At 50.0% G+C, this 15,642-nt stretch overlaps 1 protein-coding gene and 1 long non-coding RNA gene across 4 annotated transcripts in view; one reads left to right on the top strand and one right to left on the bottom strand.

Annotated features, from left to right (window-relative positions):
• The window catches only part of LOC137478891 (uncharacterized), a 369,499-nt gene that overhangs the window by 324,016 nt on the left and 29,841 nt on the right, over positions 1-15,642 (top strand). The gene's annotated exons all lie outside the window — the stretch shown is intronic.
• Positions 4,587-15,642, bottom strand: part of ROR1 (receptor tyrosine kinase like orphan receptor 1) — a 156,642-nt gene continuing 145,586 nt past the window's right edge. For all 3 annotated transcript variants that reach the window (XM_068198993.1, XM_068198994.1, XM_068198995.1), the window contains 3 exons: positions 15,216-15,461; positions 10,378-10,589; positions 4,587-7,565 (listed from right to left, as the gene is read on the bottom strand). In XM_068198993.1, the coding sequence (XP_068055094.1) occupies positions 6,141-7,565; positions 10,378-10,589; positions 15,216-15,461 (1,883 nt within the window). In that variant the 3' untranslated portion in view covers positions 4,587-6,140. The remainder of the gene's footprint in view (positions 7,566-10,377; positions 10,590-15,215; positions 15,462-15,642) is intronic.

Here is a 15,642-nt window from a genome sequence, read left to right as displayed (position 1 = left end):
AAAGGAATTGCCCAGGGCAGTGCTGAGCCCCCCTCCCTGGGGGGATTTTAAATCCCTGTGGATGTGGCACTCGGGGACATGGGGCAGTGATGGCCGTGGCAGTGCAGGTGGAGCAGCTGGACTCGATGACCCTGGAGGGCTTTTCCAGCCCCAGGGATCCCCGGATTCTCTCTGGCCATTGCCAGTTTGCCCAATCTGGCCTCTCCTCCCTGGTGAGGAGCTTCCACCTGCTGTTAACATCAGCCCAAGAGTTTGGAATCCCTACAGGATCAGAGCAACACCTGGATGTGGACATCTCTGTCACCCTCCACAGGCTGCTGGGAACAGGGACATTTTTGGGAGCTGCACAAACCCCCAGGAATGCCAGCAGGGAAGAAACCCCAGTGCCTTCATCAGCAGGAGGGAAAACAGTGGGAGCAAAACAGGCTGTCCCCAAATCGGGACATGATCCATCCTTGAAGCAGGACATGATCCATCCCTGAGCACCAGCCTGGGGCGATCCAGCACCGCCCCAAGCAGCTTCTGTGGGATCAGAGCACCCCCGGCGCTGATCCCGCTCTGCTGAGCCATCTGCCCCTTCTCAGGGCTGAGAGGAGCCTCGAGACAAGGAAATCAAGACATGAATTATGTCCCAAGGACTTGCCCACACAGCACTGCTGGAGAGGAGCAGCGTTTCTGTGCAGTGCTGAGCTCTCAGGAACTGGGAAACGGGGACAGGCCGGATTTATGGCTCCTTGTGCAATCCCACAGCCCGGCTGCTGAGGAAGGCGTTTCCTCAGGGCCAGAGATTTTGTCAGCAGGAGAGAACTTTGTCCAACACAAGTAAAAATTAACTTTTATCCAATATCCCGTCCATTTTATGCCCCTTTCAGGTTATGACTTACATGAGCCTATTTTGAAATAATTACTCCATTTCGGCCACTGATTCCTGCTATGCCATAATTTGGTGTCCAGACTTTTTATTTTTATTCATCCTGCACTCCCAAGGTGGTTCCCCTGGATCTGACCCCTCAGACTCCGGCACACAGGACACGCACACAGAGTTTTCCAGCCGGGATGAGGGTGGTTCCACACACTCAGCATCCCACATCCCACGGGGCTTTTCCTGCTGCCCTCTGAGCAGCCTGAACTCCTCCTGGGAGCTCCTGGAATGATCCAGCTCCACAGGCAGCTGGGAGAGGAGGGAATGACCCAATCCACAGGGACAGGGCAGCATGGCTGTGTGGAGTCACATTAAAAATCCACTGGTTCCATTTCCTTCTCCAGCAATATCCTCAATCCCCTGGCACAGGCATTTTCCAAGGTAGTAAAGCTGCCCAAACATATGGAAAACCAGATTGAGAGCAAAAGTAGAGCAGCAAAAGTTTAGATGCAAATCTGTGGGATGGTCATTCCAGCAGGAGCCTGGAATTCAGCATTAAAGCCATTCCCCGTGTGCTGTCCCTCCCTGCCCTGTCCCCAGTCCCTCTGCAGCTCTCCTGGAGCCCCTTCAGGCCCTGCCAGGGGCTCTGAGCTCTCCCTGGATCCTTCTCCTCTCCAGGGGAGCACCCCCAGCCCTCCCAGGCTCCAGAGGGGCTCCAGCCCTGCAGCAGCTCCGTGGGTTCCTCTGGGCTCTCTCCAGCAGCTCCAGGTCCTGCTGGTGCTGGAGCCCAGGGCTGGGGCAGCTCTGCAGTGGGGCCTCACCTGAGTGGGGCAGAATTCCCCCTCTCTGCTGCCCAGACCGGGAGAGCAGCTCAGGAGGTTCTGGATCCCAGCACAGAGGGATGGGGCAGGTGGACCTCCCCCACCCACCCACATCCTTCTCCCAGGGCTCTCTTCACCTCCTTGTGCTGGGACTGCCCCATCCCAGGTGCAGGAATTGGTGAGCAAAGGCAGCTGAGCTCCCTTTAAAGGGTTTTTTTTCCATGGATGGGACGTTTTGCCCATTCCCCAGTGGCTCCAACCACCTGGAGCCAGGGGCTGACCCACCCCAAAATCCAAATCCCAGCACTCCAGCACTGCCCCATCCCATGGCTCTGCCCTCCACAGCTCGGGATGGACCCACTGAGGGGGAGCGGGAATCCCTGTTATCCTCGCTGCTCCAAAATGTTATTGGGTTTTTGATGAACTCTGGGAATGCCCAACAAACCCACTGGATTTATACAGATATTCCCCACAGCCCCAACAGATCCTGCTCCCAGCACCACTCGTGGCTTATAAACCCACGTGTTCCTTATAAATCTAACAGAGGCTTCTGCTTTTAAATTCCATTAAAAGAACCCAAATTCTCCACACAGCTGAAGGTTACAGCACTGCAAAATCCTCCTTTGTGTCTCAAGGTCAAAATTCATTCACCAAGAGCTGCTGTTCCCTCTGCAGGAGCAGATAAACCACAGGGTTTAGGGTAAAACTCAGCAAATTAAGGCCCAGATCCAGCCCAACACCATTCCCAATGTATTGCACTGTTAAATGGGAAATAAAGGACACCACAGATGCTTCCAATAATTCCAGTTTCGAGTCAATTTTCCCTCCTTTGTCTTAAAGAGCTTTTGATGTGCAGCCCCAATATTGTGTCTCTCTCTGTTTTTAATAATTTTCTATTACCTCAGCAATACAAACTGTCCTGCAATGGGCTGAACTTTAATCTGGGGGAGATCAAACAGGCAGAAATACCATGGGCTGGAGAGTGACCAACTGGGGGGCAATATTCTCTCTCCTCCTATAAAAGATAGCCCACAGCAAGATAAAAAATTGCTGCTTGGATTGCACAGACATCACATCTCTGAGAGTACCTCCAGGCCCATGGAAAGGGAATTTTCCCATTTTTTCCCTTGGATGTTCTGCAGCAGAACCAGCTGCTCATTCCACCCCCTGACCACAGAACCACGAATTCATAAAGAAACACTGGTTAAAATGTTGTAACACACAAGAAAGATGCTGTCAAATACTTCTGCAAGTGAAAAATTGACTTTTTTATCTAGCGGTTTTGAATAAATTTTGTCTTGTTTGTGCAAAAATGTTCTTTAGAGCAACTGTGTCCAAATGCCTCTTTTTGCTGGCTCAGGACTCTGCTTTATAACCCCTGTGCTCACACCAGAACCACCTGGGAGCTGGGGCTGCACCATCAAATCCCTCAAATCAACGGGATAACGGGAAGGAATTGTTCCCTGGGAGGGTGGGGAGGGGCTGGGCTGGAATTCCCAGAGCAGCTGCGGCTGCCCCTGGATCCCTGGCAGTGCCCAAGGCCAGGCTGGACACTGGGAGGTGTCCCTGCCATGGAACGGGGTGGGATTGAAGGTCCCTCCCAAGCCAAACCATCTCCTTTGGGTGCCCAGCCCCGTTTGGAGCAGGCGAAGCCAAAGCTCACACACTCCGAGGTGAATCCTGCCCAAAAGCCAAATTCCTCCTGATGAATGTGCAGGAGCCAATGGATGTGGCACACGTTGCAGAGCCTTGGATCCAGCAGGAGTTTGAGCTTGGAGCGTTCTCCTGGCAGGTTGGAGCTGTTTCAGGGCTCTCCTGGTGAACGCAGATCATGGGACAAGGAAACGGGATTGAGGATTTCCAAACCTTCCTGGAAATCCTTGTTCCTGCAAAGCAAGGCACAGATTCCCTCCTGACCATCTCTGAATAAACACGTCCTGGTGAGTTCTGAGCTTTCCAGCCCTCATTTCTGCACAGGCAGCTCTGGATTTTCCTCTCAGCTCAGGGAATGCAGAATTCCAGCCCAGTCACTCCTCTGTGGGAACAAAGGAACCAAATCCCCATTTCAGCCTCTGCCTCAGTGGTCTTTACATCAGCAAATATTTATTCTCTTTCACAGCAACACAACCAGCCTGGAGGGGATGAGATTGTCCAGACTGAAGGCTCAGTAAACACGGTTTATCCGGAGTTTTATTCCCAATCCTCCAGAGCTCCTCCATCCAGCCAAGACTGCTGCATTTCCAGCAGCCCTGGCTGTGCTCTCTCCTTGAAGAAGGAAGGGATGATGATTTAGCATCTGGAATATTCCCTCTCCCTTTGTTTGCCACAAAACCAGCTTTCATCCCATGTCTGCATTCCCACCTGAGGAGGGACTCCTCAGTTTCTGGCAACATTTATTTTCCACATTACCTCATCAGTTTCTTTAGGTTTTTCCCTCTCATCTCTCCCCGGGGAGTTCCTGCCTCTCTGTGTTACCTCGCTCTGCATCAGGTGTGAGCCAGACTGTGATTTCAGCCTCAGAATTCCCAGATTTCCCCTGCTGAGAGGGAGGCAGGGCAGGGAGAGGTCTTCCCAAGGCTTTCCAGGTGTGTTGTTCAGAGCTGGTTCATGCCTAAAAATACTTTAACCTCAAGGACCCAGCTTTGAAATAAAGGAAAAACCTCAAACTGAGCCGTGAGCAGTTTGAATGTAAAACCACAAAGTGTGTGAGGGATTATTTTATGATCCCACTGCTGCTCCTGAAGGATTTGGCTATTCCTAATTCCTGATTAAAGCCAAGGATGCTTGGCTGACAGCAGCTCAGCTTCCCTGGAAACTGGGAGCCATGGACCCTTCCATGTCCCTCAGGATGGAGGAAATGCCGACGTGTTTGTGGTAAAACAACATTTTAATAAACAGCAGCATAAAATAATCAGTGTTTAATATCATCTCTGGCACGTGAAATACAAAAATGCACATATCTCAGTTATAAAATAGCCTTTGTTATTACATTTTTTTTTCCATGCTTGCCTAATTGAAATGCCCGTAATTAATAACTCAATCATCAAGTAATACAGTGATTAAAAGCATGCAGTGAAAACAAAGAAAGATATTTGTATAAGGTAGTGGCTGAGTATCACCATAATATATTTCAGGAACATCTACATCAGGGTAAAAATCAAAAGAAACAGCCCCAAGATATAAAATGCAGAGATGTATTTTCACTTCTGCTGTACAAAAACATCATCACACTTTTGTGCAAAAAGATAAAAATAAAGTCCTATTATACAACATTGTCAACTGAGCAAAAAGATTGTTTTTGTGGACAATAAAAATATTATTCAGTACAAAAAAAGAGTCTGTGGAAAATGTACCGTACACAGCACGTGTGTAACTCATTAAAGTGGTTTCAAATGAAGAATCTCGATTGGTTCTACCTGAATGGGTTTTTAATGACACAAATGGTGCATTTCTAAGTGGAAAATCAGCACTAATTCACATTATTAGACACAACTGCTATCGATGGATTTGCTGCCTGATGGAATGTGAGCCTCCCTTTTTCCAGGGTTACTGGAGTCAGAGTCACTGAAATGACACAATAAATATTCCTGGGAAAACTGATTGTCATCTCTAAAATTGTGGTTTGGCGCTTTTCCATTACACAGTTGCATAGCAACAAAAGGATATAAAATTCCTGCTTGAGCGACTAGATCATGAAACGTTATCTTTGAAGAAGTTGATTCAGGTTCTGAAATTAAAGCCCTTTAATTTCATTTCCTTTAAGGCAATTCCTTAAGAGCTCCAGCTGTCCTTAGCAGCCAGCAGCAGATGAGGTTTGTAGGCTGCAAGCTGATAACTCCAGCATTTGTGCTGTCACATAAATGACATTTTTTGGTATGAATCTGAGTTCAGTCTCCCAACCAAACCAAAGACCAAAATCCCACCTGAAGTAATTGATTCAGCTCTCAGATCACATATTTGAAACACAATCCTCGACTGCAACATTTACAAATATTTTCCCTATTGGCACTGAAATTGCACACCCAGATCTCCGAATCTTTGCATCTCCTAAAAAAAGAGACAAATATTAAAATATGGTTTTCAGTACTAAAAAAAAGTTCCTGTGATTCAAACCACGCCGGAGCTTCAAAAAGCCGTGAAAAAGCATCGGATAAAATGTTTGTATTTTAAAAAAAACCCCTCAGATTCCCTCTGCCCCTCTTTGAATTGCTGGTGGCACTTGGAGAAACGTGGCCAAGGCTGAGGATTCCCACCGCGAGGATCCGTCTGGTTGTGCCTGCCCATCCTGGCGAGCAGTGAAACTTCACAGAAGACACTTTGCTGCGATGTCTGTCCAACAACCAGAAAAGGATCTTCAATAGAATATTTGAATAGAAGGAAAAAAAAAAAAAAAAATCTCTCTCCTACCCCTTCCGAGTCTGCATCTAAAGGGTTCTATTTACAAAGGCCTCGCGTATTTACAACTCCGCCGAAATCACCGAGTCGTTGGGTCCGTGGATGCTGGAGTCCCCCAGCAGGGAAGACTGCTTGGAGTCAATTTTGTAGGGTTTTTGAGTTTTATTGCCAAACACTGTCATCCCCATCCCCGCCGGGTGGCTGGGAATGGCCATGTGGGATAGCAAGGGAATGTTGGCTTCCTGGTTGGACCCCGACGACGGCAGGCTGGTGACGTGGCCCGTGCTGGTGGAGCCGCTGGCGCTGCTGGGCGAGCGGCTCTTGGGAGGGGGGCAGTGCTGGATCACCCTGGGGGGAGCCTGCGGGGGGTAGTGGGGCGCGGGGAAGGCAGCGTAGCCCGGCGGGATGGGGTACCCGTTGATGGGGATGTAGCGCTGGTTCTGCGCCAGGGGCGGCCCCATGAACCCCGCCAGCTGGCCCTGGGGGATGCCCTGCGCCGGGAACATGTAGTTGGGGTACCTGGGGTTGCTGAGGTTGCTGACGGGGCTGGCGCTCAGGGAGGTGGTCTGGGTGGTGGCGTTGCCGCCCGAGGGGGTGGTGGAGCTGGTGTGGCTGGAGAGCCCCTCCCAGGAGCGCAGGCGCGCGTGGATCTCCTTGAAGCGCGGCCTGCGGGAGGGCAGGTCGTGCCAGCACTCCGTCATCAGGCTGTACATCCTGGGGGGACAGTCCTCGGAGCACGGCAGCAGCTGGCGCTTCCGGATCATCTCGATGACCTCCTGGTTGCTGAATCCGTAGTAGGGCTGAAGGCCGAAGCTGAATATTTCCCACAAAACCACCCCGAAGGACCAAATGTCGGAGTCGGAGGAGAACTTGCCGTACATGATGGCCTCGGGGGGCATCCAGCGGATGGGCAGCAGGGACTTGTTCTGCACCCTGTAATAATCGGCCGAGTAGATCTCCCTGGAGAGCCCCAGGTCGGAGATCTTCACGTGGAGCTGCTCCCCGATCAGGATGTTGCGGGCGGCCAGGTCCTTGTGGACGAAGAAGTGTCCGGCCAGGTACTCCATGCCGGCGGCGATCTGCACGGCGATGTGCAGGAAGTCGCCGTGGTCCAGGCTGGACTTGACCGTGCCGTCCTCGTCGCTGCTGCAGCCCACGTCGGAGTGGGGCGAGCGCATGACCAGGAACTCGTGCAGGTCGCCCTGGTTGGTGTACTCGAACAGGAGGCACACGGGCTGCTCCTGCGTCACCACGCCCAGCAGGCACACGATGTTGGGGTGGTGCAGCTCGGCCATCAGGGACGCTTCCTGCTGGAATTCCGCCCACTGCTGAGGGTTGTTGAAGTCCTTGAGGGTCTTGATGGCCACGAGCTGGGCGTGGTCCATGCCCGGCAGGTAGAGGTGGCCCTTGTAGATCTTCCCAAAAGCGCACTCCCCCAGCTCCTCCATGAAGCGAACGGCGGAGAGGGGCAGCTCCTTGGCTTTGCTCTGTGAGAGAAACACCAAGAACAGGTCAGGACTGAAAAGAGCTTTTTTTAAAGTGAAACCTCTCGGTGCAGCACGTGTGGGAGCCAAAGGAGCTGGACACAGGAGCAATGATCCCACTGGTGGCAGGCACAGCCCGAGGGACACCGGGATCCAAACGGGATCACCACGCTCCCAAAGGTAACAAAAAGAATTCCTTTCCATCCTCTCCACAAGGTCAAATACAACAAGAATTGGATCCACATACATGCAGGAGCCATCAGCATCTCGGCATTTGGCCTTGGGCATTTCTGTACTTCCAATTGAATGTGACTAATTTCAGGAATTGAGGCAATTCCCATGCTCTAAGAGGTCCATGCTGAAGTGTTTTCTGGCCCAGGCCCTGGAGTTCTAGCAGGAAAAAAATGATTTTGTTTTAAAAACCATGTCCTTGTAGCCAATTCCCCCTTGACTTTGCTGTTAACCCTTCCAGGTACAGCAGAGTCTGTTTCTGTTCCCACTTTTCTGTTCCATCCTGAAACTCTGACAGTGAGCTTCTCAAAGGAGAAAGGCAAACCTTTTAAACATTTATTGCCCTTTGGTGTGCAGATATTCACTCCTGGGCCATAAAGAACCTGCATTATTCCCAACTTCCACTTGTGCTTGGAACACCCAAACCCACTCATTTAGGGCCCTCAGTAAATCCACAGGTAGTAATTTAAGGTTAATGAGTTTGGGATCTAGGTTCTGTAAATTAGTGTAAACATTAGCATTTGCATTCCTGAAATCATGCAAGGCCAGCTTTCCGGGGGCAAGGTGGCAAAAAAACCTGACATTTCAAATAATCATAGCAGAAAGCCATTTTTGCATGAATTAATTCTAATTGTATTGATCACTTACGACTTTTATACAAACACTGCATTAATAATCACCATAATGATGATAATAATAATAATAATAATAAAAATAATAAAGCCATTTAAGCAGGCAGCCCAGTAGACTGCACAGTGATGGCAGGAAATTAGCTATATTGTTGAGGAACAGATGGTTTATATTACCCAAATCCTTTAGGCTAAAACTTGTTTAGGTCTGGCATATTGTAAATTATATTTTAGTAATGAAAGTGAAATGACCTCTGTCTGACCTGAGCCTGGGTCCGTCTGTTTGAACCAACAGAGTGGAAAACTGGGGGAAGAAAATGAAGTCATAAAGTTTTGGCAGGAAGGGCTCATTTGGAGTGGAGCAGTTGTAAATCTGCTCAGTTTTTGTTTGACAAGTATTTGTCACACACGGGTGTCCAAAACGTAGGGAAGTGCAAAATACACAAGAGGCAGCAGGTCAGGGGAAAGGGAGAGGGAAACCCACCCCTTCCAGCTCTTCTTCAGCTCCAGGACAAGATGCCCTTAATTTATTATATTTTTGAAGGCAATTAAAATCCCTTAAAACTGGAGGAAATGCTAACATTCCTATTTATCCAAGCAAAAACTGCCTCAAGTGGGAGCTTGAAGCTTAAATGTGTTTTCACCCAAAGCTAACATCAATTTTCAAAATAAGATTCCATTTCCTTTCCTTGGAAATATTGTTTGAAAGGCAATCAAAACAGTGGAGACAGGGAGAGCTGGCTTTCCCAGTGGGAAAATCCTGAATTAGCATTAATAAAATGGAAATATTCCTGCAGCACATGACTTGCAAATTGAAAGGAAAGAGAATGGTCAATATTTGTAAACATTTCCAGGAACTTCTGCTTTCCTGTGGTCTGTGTGCCAGCAGGAAAGGTGGGAATTGCATCCTCAATAAAAGGATGCTGCCATTCCCATTATCTTCAGGATTGAACCCCAAATTCCCAGCAGAACAGGGAGCAAGAGGCAACCCCAAATTTAACAAAATATTCCGGGAGGTTGGATGCAAGATGCAGTTTGGACATTGACTTTATTAAATGTTTTTTTACTGCTACCAACATTTTGAGCTAAAACTACTCCAAGCTGTACAGGAAAGCTGGAATTGGGAACTTCCAAGGAAAATGAAGATTAATTCAGCAGGCCAGTGTGTGTGGGATTGAGATACAGGTTTTCACTCTAAAAGAACAAAGCCCACCAAATTCCAAACGAGCAAAGCCCATCAATTTCTTGAAAAACCATCAAATATCCCAAGTCTGAAGGGACTCCTGAGGATCAAGAGCCTTGGCATGGTGTGGATCACAAAAATGCACTTCCAGGGCATTCCTGTGCCTGTGGATGGCAGGAGGCACCTCCAGCCCTGCCCTGGTCTGCACATCCCACCAGGAAATCAGGAGCACGAGGTCACACTTCAATCAAAATGATTTTTAAAACTCTTCCTGAACGTGGGGCTGTGGTGAAGCCAAACTGCAGCAGCAGGAGCTGTGCTGCAGGCAGAGCTTTGAGGCTGTTTTGGACATTTCTGCTTTGAGCTGAGGGAATGGGGAAGCCTGAAAAGCCAAGGAACAAATCTTTCCAAAGGTGATTTAACTGAGTGAAAGGTGACAGATGAACTGAGCAGAGCCACGAAAAGCTCTCCTGAGGAATGCTGAATCACTTCTCTACCTGCACTACCCTCTCACTTAAATGAGGTGTTTTAGAGATGCTTCAGGAAGGGCTTTCTTGCTTTATCGCACAAAAACTCCATTATTTCTCCAGGGACACTGACACACAGGAATCCCCCCCTTGGTCCAGCACATGCTGCTGCTGCTGCTGCTGAGAAAAGCCTCACAAAAATCACACAAATCCCAGGCTGCAAACCACCTGAATACCTCAGTGCTGGGTTGTTTGAAGCATTTCCCTCCCTGCCTGTGGATGTGGAAGCAGAAATGTGGGTTTACCTTTGGTTTGTAGGCGTTGAGCATGGACATCTCCACGTTCTGCCCCCGGACGTGTTTGGGCTGCCTCTGCACTGGAGGGGACGAGGATTTCTGGTTGTTGCGACAGATGCAGATGAAGAAGAAGAGCAAGGCTATGGCCAGGGGAATGGTGACACTTGGCACCAGGATGTACAGGATTTCCATTTTATTCTTTTCCTTGGAATCCTTGTAATCTGGTTCAGAAAGGAAAAAAAAACCCGACAAGGAATGAGGCATCCCACGGAGTCGAACACATCCCTGGGTCAACTAAAAGTGTTAAAAAGAATAAAACATCCTTTTTATCTTGCTGAAATCCACCTTGAATGTTGTTTTATTTAATTAATATTAAAAGGAAAAATTCTTTTGTGGAGGAACAGTTCTGTGAGGACACACAGGAGCAGTCCCTGCCAGGTCAAACCTACTGATGGGCAGGAAACAGTGGAAAGCTGTGACGTGGCCTTGGCTCGGGCTGAAATGAAGTCATGGCCTAACACAGATCCACAGAAAAGGGCATTTCTAAAACACCGTATGGAAGAAGCTTGTGGGAGGTGCCCCTTCCCATGGCAGGGAGCTGGAACTAAATGATTTTTAAGGTCCCTTCCATGCCAGACCATTCTGTGATTCCAAGAAAAGCTCTGGTGGGAATACAATCTCCTTATTTTGTGTCTTGGTTTGGGACAGTTTAAAGGAGAACACTGGATTGAGCTGCCTCCCTTCAAAGGTTCACCCAACCCCTTTCCAGCAAAAAGGATTGGGTACAAGCAGATGGAAGTGAAAGAACAGTTCTGTGCAAGCTGAACCAGGCAAGCAGGGTGAGGTGCCAGGAAAGCTGGAGCAGGGATAGAAGGGAGGAATCCAGAAGAGTTGGGAAGGAGGATGGTGTAACACGGCCCAAAGGCTCCCTGCAACCCCTGCTCCCTCTCAGGGCTCTTCCCAGAGCATTTTGGAAACATTTTGGATCCCCACTTTGCCACTGCCCAGGATATCCAGCACTGCATCCCCTGGCTGGCTCTGGCCGCCCAGGAAACGCTGCTGAGGGAAAAGCAGTGGGAGAGGGGAGAGGCTTTGGGAGGAGCTCAGGCAGCCCCCGTGGGTGACAGGGACAGACCCCCATCCCGAGAGCCCCAGGGACAGATCCCAAATCCCGAGTGCCCCAGGGACAGGGACAGATCCCAAATCCTGAGAGCCCCAGGGACAGATCCCAAATCCCGAGTGCCCCAGGGACAGGGACAGATCCCAAATCCCGAGTGCCCCAGGTACAGGGACAGATCCCAAATCCTGAGAGCCCCAGGGACAGGGACAGATCCCAAATCCCAAGAGCCCCAGGGACAGATCCCAAATCCCGAGTGCCCCAGGGACAGGGACAAATCCCAAATCCTGAGAGCCCCAGGGACAGATCCCAAATCCCGAGTGCCCCAGGGACAGGGACAGATCCCAAATCCCGAATGCCCCAGGGACAAGGACAAATCCCAAATCCCAAGAACCCCAGGGACAGGGACAGATCCCCACCCGGAGAGCCCCAGGGACAGATCCCAAATCCCGAGTGCCCCAGGCAGGGGACACAGAGCCGGCCCTGCTCTGCCATTTCCCAGGAGCATTCCCAAGGTTTAGGGTGGAATTTCACTCGGATTAACGCGCTCACTACAGGGGACTGGGAGGATCCCCAGATCCCAGGCCAGCCTGGCTGTTTCCAAGGGAATTGGCAATGCCTGGGGCTGCCTCGGGGACTCTGGGAGAATGGGGAATGTTTTATTATCCCTGCAAGGTCACTCCAGTTTGTTTGTCTGTGTTTTCCAGGCAGGATTTGTACAAGTGCTTGGCGGCCCACACAGATCTCTTTTATGCACTTCATTAAACATGAACTTGATCTGAAGCTTGGGCTTGACTCAAATTGTGACAGAGGCAAAGTTCAAATGGTTCTGGATGTCACTTTGCATAACCCCTCTCCTCTTTCAGGCTCACGCTGTCCTCTGCTCCCCCCACGTCCTCTCTGATCATTCCTCTCAGATTAAGTTGTGCCATCTGGTTTTTAATTGAGAGAAGGGGTGGCCAAAATATTCCTACAGCCTTTGGGAAACGGGAGAGGACTGAAGAACCATCCCCGTTCCCAGAGAGGCAGGGATTTACACACTGCCCTTCCCAGCCTTCCTAGGCTGGGCTTTGCTAAGCCTCATGCTCGAATTACCCCGTGTTTCACATCTCCCCGCAGTCAGGCTGACCAACTCTGATGAAACAGATCTCTCACCGCTTGTGAGATACAGTCGGAGAAAGGAAAAGAAAGCAGCAGCACGAGGCAGAGGGAGACCTGGGCACCAGTTCATCACCTGAGATATTCCAGTCAAAGGCAATTATTATTCTTATTAAGTAGCAGCCCCCACTGTGAAGCCTCATTAGGTTAATGGGCTTCTTGGGAGCCACCCTAATTAAATCCATTTCCCATCTAAGCATGTCCTGGTGAGGCAGAATGCACAATACTGATTAAAACAGGCCTGAAATGGCTCTTTCAGCCAGTGCAAAACCAGCAGAATGCAAGTCCCACGCGGCATGCTGGTTTTAATATGCAGATTAGCACTTAACAATTCAATTACTGCTCACCTGATCCAGCTCTGTTTGTATTTAGAATAATAAAGCCACAGAACAACGAGTACCATTTAAGGCAGCAGTGAGAGGTTTTGGCAATTAAAAACTTTGTCAGGAATCCTCCAGCCCAGCCAGCCTATCTCAGTTTTTATCAAGCGAAGCTTGAAAATCAGAGAGTTTGGCTCCAAAAGAGTCCTGGTATCCCAGATCAAAAGCCTGAGCCGGGCCTGGCACCTCAGAGCCCATCTAGAGGGGACTGGCACAAGACTCTTCAGGATAGCTTTTTGTTATTTCTGTTGACATAACAGCAGAAGAAGTAAAGGACTCAGAAAGTGTAGGAAAAATCACAGAATTGTTGAGGCTGGAAAAGCCCTCAGAGATCAGCAAGCCCAACTCTTAAACCAGCACTGCCAACACAGCTCAGGCCTTGTTTCGAAAACAGAGGTGACATTGCCAAGTCTTCTAAAATGGATTTGAAATTTGTGTTTATAGAACTGCCCTGGCTGCGTTTGGGTTTGCAAAATGAACAAAAAAGGAGATTCAGCTCTCATTTGATTCTGCTTTTCAGAGACCTGGGGGGAAGTGAATGGAAGACCTGAACAAATGGGCCCTAATTGTTTAATCTGCATGTAGAAATAACAATATTGATAACAGGCCAAGAAAAAAACCACAGCCATTTGCATGGACATGCCAAAAATCCACCCAGAAATGTTGTGGAAATTCAGAGTTTCACACCAAATCTGATGTTGCCTACAAGTTGTCACAGTAACATTTACCTTTCCCCTTGGAAAAGAGATACCTTTGATGTTCCTGCTCCAGAGCCAGAACCAAATTACATTTTTTCTGGTTATGGTTATGAACATTCCTGTAGTGAGACATGTTCTGAGTCTGCTCCAAAGTCTTTTTTAATTAATGGAAAGATGGGAATCGATGCCAAAATGGGATCTAAATCATGTTCTTACTGAAAGGGGAGATCAGGGGGAAGGCAGATCGTCTGGGCTCCATCATGTGCATCTCAAACCCTCTCCCTGTTTTTGGGCCCCCACAAGAAGAAAGCCATGGAGGGGCTGGAGCATGTCCAGAAAAAGGAAGGGAGCTGGGAAGGGGCTGGAGCAGCTGAGGGAGCTGGGAAGGGGCTCATCCTGGAGAAAAGGAGGCTCAGGGGGCCCTTGTGGCTCTGCACAGCTCCTGACAGGAGGGGACAGCCGGGGAGGGGTCGGGCTCTGCTCCAGGGAACAGGGGCAGGAGGAGAGGGAACGGCCTCAAGTTACACCAGAGGAGACGTAAATTGATTGGAGGGAAAATTTCTTCATGGAAAGGGTTGTCCAGCCCTGGCACACCTGCCCAGGGCAGTGGTGGGGCCATAAAAGGGATTTTAAGAGGGATTTAAATGTGTGGATGTGGCACCTGGGGATGTGGGGCAGTGGTGGCCTTGGCAGTGCTGGGGGTGGTTGGACTCAACGACCCTGGAGGGTTTTTCCAACCTAAACAATTCCATGTTTCTATGATTTAATTTGGCCTAAGGAGTTCTACTGATTGGAACAACAATGTGGAAAGTCAAGAACACCTGACCTGGCAGTGCACAGCCATCCCCAGGAAATTATTTTCATGGCACCACTTTGTCACTGCAGGGGCAGCAAGTGCTCTAGTGGCTCCTGGAGCAGGGCCAGCCAGGGTTTTCTACAGCTCCATTCCCAGGGACTCACCAAAGACATTCTGGGCACCAAACTTGATGCCTCAGGTTTTGGCTTTTATATTTTCACATTCTGAGCTGCTTTAGTGTGTGGCTCTGGGCTGCACATCAGGGGATGGTGAGCTCTCTGCACAGAGCAGGGAGACAAAACAATTCCTGCTCCAGCTGGGCACCAAGGACAAAGGATCCAAACCTCAGGCCCAGGAGCACAAACAACGTGGGCTGGAGAGAGAAAAACAAGCAGGATGGGACTGCACGGGCTAAAGCTGGAATGGGACAATGAACTGCAATGTGCCCATGGAGCAGAGCTGATCCCAGGGAGAGCCCCCGGGAGCGCTCGTGCATTTTGGGACCATTTGGGTTCCTCTTGGGTGCAGCCCTGGCTGGGCTCTGGTGCTGCCCAGGGTGGATCCATGGAGGAGATCCTTTTGATCAATCCCTGCTTTATTCTGTGACTCTGCCCAGCCTCTGCTCCGGGGCAGCCTCACAAGGCATCAAAACCCTTCCCCTTGCCCCCAGCTCCAGCCCACCCCGGGTCAGGCATTACCACAGGCCGGGACATCGCAGAGCTCTGACTTGAGGTTCTCATCCAAGGTGAAGCACCACGGGGCGTCCTTCTGGTTGCCAGGGTTCCTGCAGTAGGAGTGGCCCCCGTTGAGCTCGGGGTACCTGGCAGCAGTGAAGGTGTGGGTGTGGGGGTACTGCGAGTTCCAGGGCTGGCACTGCCGCCCCGAGCGCGTCACGCTCACCGTGCCCCGGTAATCCACACCCGTGCTGTTGTAGCACCTGTGATCTGCAAAGACAAGCAAAAGACAAAGCCACTCTTCATTTATGAGTGTGTGAAGGTGAGGGGGTGGGAAAGAGGGATGGGAGAGATGGAAACAAGGACAACGAGGCTGGAGAGGGGCTGGGGACACAAACCCTGTGAGGAACAGCTGAGGGAGCTGGGGGTGCTCAGCCTGGAGAAAAGGAGA

Source organism: Anomalospiza imberbis, chromosome 9, assembly GCF_031753505.1.
Source record: "Anomalospiza imberbis isolate Cuckoo-Finch-1a 21T00152 chromosome 9, ASM3175350v1, whole genome shotgun sequence".
Taxonomy (NCBI): Eukaryota; Metazoa; Chordata; class Aves; order Passeriformes; family Viduidae; genus Anomalospiza; species Anomalospiza imberbis.
Note: the sequence above shows the minus strand (reverse complement) of the source record. Positions and strands in the feature narration are given on the sequence as shown.